Source organism: Bos mutus, chromosome 10 (assembly GCF_027580195.1).
Source record: "Bos mutus isolate GX-2022 chromosome 10, NWIPB_WYAK_1.1, whole genome shotgun sequence".
Lineage (NCBI taxonomy): Eukaryota > Metazoa > Chordata > Mammalia > Artiodactyla > Bovidae > Bos > Bos mutus.
In genome coordinates this window covers 82,016,760-82,022,822 of record NC_091626.1, presented here as the reverse complement: position 1 = coordinate 82,022,822, position 6,063 = coordinate 82,016,760, and the positions used below count along the sequence as shown (strand labels likewise).

At 49.4% G+C, this 6,063-nt stretch overlaps 1 protein-coding gene across 2 annotated transcripts; it reads right to left on the bottom strand.

Annotated features, from left to right (window-relative positions):
* Window positions 1-2,651: 2,651 nt before the first annotated feature.
* On the bottom strand, window positions 2,652-5,434 carry SLC39A2 (solute carrier family 39 member 2). 2 transcript variants are annotated; one of them, XM_005900571.2, is made up of 4 exons: window positions 5,118-5,434; window positions 4,797-4,927; window positions 4,513-4,563; window positions 2,652-3,566 (listed from the first exon to the last, which is right to left on the bottom strand). In XM_005900571.2, the coding sequence occupies exons 1-4, from the start codon at window positions 5,230-5,232 to the stop codon at window positions 2,934-2,936; spliced, it is 930 nt and encodes a 309-aa protein (XP_005900633.1). In that variant the 5' UTR covers window positions 5,233-5,434; the 3' UTR covers window positions 2,652-2,933. The 2 variants fall into 2 exon arrangements, with proteins under 2 accessions (XP_005900633.1, XP_014335209.1); XM_014479723.2 differs by having other exon boundaries at window positions 3,426-3,566; window positions 4,513-4,558; window positions 5,118-5,432.
* Window positions 5,435-6,063: the final 629 nt, after the last annotated feature.

Here is a 6,063-nt window from a genome sequence, read left to right as displayed (position 1 = left end):
ATCTAAAGGCCCGTGGGTTGGGAGGAAGCAAAAAAATGCACGAACCACTCACGCTTGAAATCTCCAGCCTCTGCTCATTGTCGTCAAACGCTGATAGCATCAGTGACCCAGAAACATATGGAGAGCCCTAGAGTCTAATGTACTCCTCAAGCCTCCTTTCTATAGGCATACAAATCCTCAGTACCAGAAATAGCTAACTTCCATATAATCGTGTCCCTTCCAAAGTCCTGGCAAGATCATTGGAGTCGAAGGAAACAGAGAATCGATGGTGTGTGGAATGTCTTCTATTTGCCCTTCCAGAGTTCTTTAGGACCTGTGCCTCACAAGGCTGACCTATGCGCAATCACCCGTAGACATTTTTGTCCTTGGTTCCTGTTTATGTATGGCCGACAGGAGACACTGGCAGCAGACCACAGAGGAGAAGGAGAGTGAGGATATTCCTCTGACTTCCTCCTGGTCCCTGCAGGTTGGTTGTATCCTTGAACCAAGGCCACAGCTCTTATTGGACAGCCCTCTAGTTTCTGGTTGCTACTCCCTCTGTTCAGCCCAGGTAACAGCATTGTTATTACTCAGCCCCAAGGAATTGCACCATCCCTTGTTCTGTCTAAACCCTGCCCACACCTTTCTATCAGTTCAGTTCAGTTCAGTCGCTCAGTCGTGTCAGACTCTTTGCGACCCCACGAATCGCAGCATGCCAGGCCTCCCTGTCCATCACCAACTCCCGGAGTTCACTCAGACTCACGTCCATCCAGTCAGTGATGTCATCCAGCCATCTCATCCTCTGTCGTCCCCTTCTCCTCCTGCCCCCAATGCCTCCCAGCATCAGAGTCTTTTCCAATGAGTCAACTCTTTGCATGAGGTGACCAAAGTACTGGAGTTTCAGCTTTAGCATCATTCCTTCCAAAGAAATCCCAGGGCTGATCTCCTTCAGAATGGACTGTTTGGATCTCCTTGCAGTCCAAGGGGCTCTCAAGAGTCTTCTCCAATACCCTTCTATATACTCCCTTTATTAAGCTTGCCTCACTTATCCAATGTGCTCTCTGCTTTCTTTTGAAACCCTAATGTGGAAGATGGGGAGGGAAAGGTAAGGTAGGAGAAGAAAAGCTACATCTTGAGTTTTTCTTATATGGGTTTGAAGAAACATGGGTTTGAAGCCCACTTAGCTACCAAGTTATTTAACTTTTCTAGTACTTCCCTTGACTTACCATAGGGATAATATTTACCTGGTAGAGTTGGGAAGGTGAGATAATATACGTGAAAGCAATAGAACTGTGCCAGATGCTCAGCATAGAAATTCTATCATTACTACATTAGAGTGTACTCCATGAAGTGCAATTAGTACCAAAGGGAAGACAAAATTGGATGATGCTTCAGGGAAATGATTTCCCTTGTCAGACATTTTTATTTAGCTTTGCCCGAGGCTTGCCTTCTCACTGGTCCCTATGAGTGTAAGCTGGGTTGGTGGGGAGGTTTATGTATCTTAATTTATGGGAAGGGTAATGGGATGGACAGGAGATAGACTGAGACAAGAATGAAACTCAGGAGACCTTGTCGGTGTTAAGGCCAGTTAAATACCAAAAATATGAGAAGGAGCAAGCTGGTGAGCAGTTGAGCGCACAGGGCACACCTTCTCTTTCCCTATTTCTCCACTAAGTCTGATATATTCCTCCATCCCATGGGTCAGTGGCTGGGCAATGGTCATCTGCTCCCCCTCGGTTTTAGATAATGTATATGTCCTCAGCAGTTCTTAAGAGAAGCAATACACTGTAAGAGTTACTCAAACTGAAAGGCAAATGGTCTAGAAAGGGGGGGGGGCGGGCTGCAGCCATAGTGGCAGGTAAGACAGGCAGAAAGAAAGTCATTAAGTCATGGGCTGAGCCCAGTAATCACCCCAGACATCTATCTGGCATCTCTCTCTCTCTCTCTCCAAACACTGTTTCTAATCCCTCAGCACGAGGCTGCTGGGAGGAGACAGAGACTCCAAGAAGAGCAAGAATGTCCCTGAAGCCACATGGGGCTCAGCATGAAACAGAGGAAGCATATGGAAATAGCTTCCATTTAGCTTTATCTCAAGAGTCTGTTGGATACTTTGTGGGAGGCTGATAACAGGCACAGGGAGTAGGGTGGGTGTGGATAGCATAGGAGAAAAATCTAGATCCCTAAACCTCTTCCCTCTGAATGTGGGAGCTCTGGCTCAGTTTCTCAAATTTGTGCATAAGGAGGATTCCTAGGTGGTGCCAGTGGTAAACCACACTCCTGCCAATGCAGGAGATGTAAGAGATGCAGGTTCAATCCTTGGGTTGGGAAGATCCCCTGGAGGAGGGCATGGTAAACTACTCCTGTATTCTTGCCTGGAGAAACTCCCTGGACAGAGGAGCCTTGTGGGCTATGGTCCATAGCATTGCAAAGAGTCAGACATGACTGAAGCGACTTACACACAGACACACATACGTGCATAAGGTGGTAGTGAGTTGTTGGAATTTCAGCAATGCTCCTGTAATTGGAGGGGCTGGGCCTGCAACTGACAGAATGAATGACTGGGGGCCCAATTCCAGAAAACAAGACTGTATCCCACACTCACCCTTCCCGCTCGCCACTCCACCACCTCCTGACCCTCCTAGGCAACCCAGAGAAATGAAGCACAGCACAGCTGAAGAGGAAGGACAAAATGACATTTTATTACACATAACAGCACAAATGGGACAAGAGTCAAATACTCTCATTTATAAGCACTCAACCAAAACAACTTTTTCTCAGTCCTGTATGAGAAATGGCATCTCACGTGGTGAAAAGTTGGGGTCCAGGTTACGGCACAATGCCTAGTAAATGTCACTGTGTCTCAGGGAAGAAATGTCAGAGGGTGAAGTCATTTGAGCAGCTTTTCCTGGGGGTAGGGAGGTCATCTTGGGTCCACCAGAAAAGTCAGGAATCTCTCATGCCCACAAGGCAATGACAGCCATAAAAGCAAAACCAGCAGCTACACAGCTCCACTTGGCCAGAGGGGCTTCAGGACTTGCAAGTTCCCGGGGCAGAATTTCCAGGAAGGTGACATACAGGAATGTACCAGCTGCCATGCCTTCTAACACAGACTGCGCCAAACCTTGCCCAGCTTTAGAGTCTCCTTGAGGCACGGCCAGCCCTATGGCTAGGCCCAGGGGGGACATGAGAGCTAAAGACAGGATGGAGAGCACGGCCCAACGTGATTTAGTGCCTACCTGCACCAGCCGCAGTCCTACACCAAACACCACGATCCCCTTGTGAGCCAGGACAGCAAGACAGAGCTGCACAGTAGATGCGACTGTGAGCTGCAGCCCCACAGCCAGACCTTCAAACACGGAGTGAAAGGAGAGCGAGAGCAAAAGGATGAGGGCTCGAAAGGGACCCCCTGAGGGTGAGGGTAGAGGTCCATGGCTGTGAGGTGCAAGCTCATGAGCTGTACCCAATTCCTGCTCCTGCACTTTGGGTGTTTCAGCAGTCCCAGGACAGCACTGCAATGCCAGCGACTCCAAAAGGAAGACAAGGAAGAAGCCCAGGGAGATGATGAGCTCTCCGTAGGGATACTCCATCTGGTGGGAACAGAAAGAGGTGTTGTGAGATGGCAAAGTGTGCTGTGCTTGTGCTCAGTCATATCCAACTGTTTGTGATCCTCTGGACTGTAGCCCGCCAGGTTCCATGGGATTTTCCAGGCAAAGATACTGGAGTGGGTTGCCATTTCCTTTTCCAGGGGTTCTTCCCCACCCAGGGATCGAATTCGAGTCTCCTGCGTTGATGGTGGTTTCTTTACTGCTAAGCCCTGGGGGAAGTAAGGAAGGGAAGAAATTGCACAGGATTGGGACTGGGCTGACAGAGAAGGCAATGGCAACCCACTCCAGCACTCTTGCCTGGAAAATCCCATGGATGGAGGAGCCTGGTAGGCTGCAGTCCATGGGGTCACGAAGAGTCAGACACGACTGAGCGACTTCACTTTCACTTTTCACTTTCATGCATTGGAGAAGGAAATGGCAACCCACTCCAGTGTTCTTGCCTGGAGAATCCCAGGGATGGGGGAGCCTGGTGGGCTGCCGTCTATGGGGTCGCACAGAGTCGGACATGACTGAAGCGGCTTAGCAGCAGTAGCAGCAGCAGGGACTGGGCTGAAGAGAATGGGAAGTGTGGTAACAGAACATAAAAAGGGGAATGAAGCCAAGAGGAGACATGGACGTTTGACCACAAGAAAACCTGAGGAAATAAGGGAAAGAATATCAATAGAGTTAGAAATACAGGGAAATGATAAGAAGCATGTATCAAAGGGTCCAGAGAAAGAATGGAAGGTTAAACAAGAGTTCTCTCTGGGTTTCATAAGCCCAGAAGGATTGAGTGGCTCCACCTTTCCTTGCCAACAACAATGTTAGAGCTGAGGGGCAGGAGGAATTCTTAGAATTCCACACACAAATCCTCTCAAAAAGGTCTGGGCATGAAAGCAATCTCTGGTTCTCCTTACTGTCCAGGTAAGGGCTGGTGGGAGACACTCACATAAGCTGAATCAGCATCATCATCAGAATGCCCCTCACTCTTTGTCCTGTTCTAGGGAGAAAAAAGCACAAATTAGATGAGGGAAAGCAGCTCAGCTTCCTGTTCTATGCCGTTGGCTCTACCACTTTCCTTCAAGGCCAATCTGACCTGTTGCCATCACTCCACACAATAGCCATCATCTTCCTCGTGGTTCCTTCTGTCCTTGACCTTGTCACTTCCCCCTCTTTCTTCCCCTCGTTCTGTTCATCATTCTGGCCTCGCAGCCTTGGAGGTCTGCCACTCACCTGTATCACCAAGTTCTGGATCTCTGATTTAATCCCCTCCAAGGCTTCAGCAGTCATGTGCATGAACCCTGCTCCCAGGAAAACACCAGCAGACGTGCAGCCCAGGAAACTGAGAACCCGGCGGTGACAACCTAATTAAAAGCAGGAGTTACAATCCAGTTCGCAAAGAGGAGATAAGAAGAAGGTGACTAAGGAGCCACAGGCAGCACTCAGTGTCCGAAGACTGGGGATGATGAGAGAATCAGAGCAAGATATCAGGACAGGGTGACAAGGCTGAAGTCAGACTTAGGTTGTGGGGACAAAAATGTGATAGGGCTGTACCTGTGGCTGTAGTAGTCTGGAACCACTTGAAGCAGATGGGAATAAGGCCACAGACCAGAGTGAGCACCAGCAGGGCAAATAGGCAGCCAATTTTTGTTCCTAGTAGTGGTTCCATCCTTGTGGTACAGCGTTAGTAGAGGCTCAGAAAGACAAGTGGAGTTATAGTCTTTGGAGCAGGAGGGGTGTCTCAGGTGGTCAGAGCTGGAGTGTTCACCCTCCTGAGTTTCAGGAGGCTATCAGGAATCCTCTTTCTGGTCTATGTTGCCTCTTCTTGTGTAGCCTTACATAGGAAGCTTGCCCAACCCCGGTTTCTCGCTCTTCCCCTACATGCAGGCCCCTCCCCTGGCTGACGCCTTCCTGAATTTAGAAACCAGAAACTCCAGACTCTCTGCCAGGCATGGCCTGGTGCAGTGTCTTCTCCTCCTCTTCAATGCTGTGACTAATCCAGGGGCTGTCGAGTCTTAGTTCTGGCTTGGGGCTGTTCTAATCCAGAGTGTATAGTAGCTCTCCCCAGCTGTTTTGTCCTGGGGACAATCTGATCTTGCCTCACTCAGGACATTTGATCTAAGCCTTTCATACCCTGTCTACTCCGCCTCAAGTCCTTTAGGTTGCTCTGTTGATACCTGAACTGCATCCTTTCAAAGGGGATTTGGGGCCACTTGGGATAAGAAGGAGAGAAGGAAACGGCACTCCACTCCAGTACTCTTGCCTGGAAAATCCCATGGAGAGAGAAACCTGGTGGGCTACAGTCCATGGGGTCACTGAGAGTCAGACACGACTGAGCGACTTCACTTTCTCTTTTTACTTTCATGCATTGGAGAAGGAAATGGCAACCCACTCCAGTGTTCTTGCTTGGAGAATCCCAGGGACGGAGGAGCCTGGTGGGCTGCTGTCTATGGGGTCACACAGAGTTGGACACGACTGAAGTGACTTAGCAGCAGCAGCA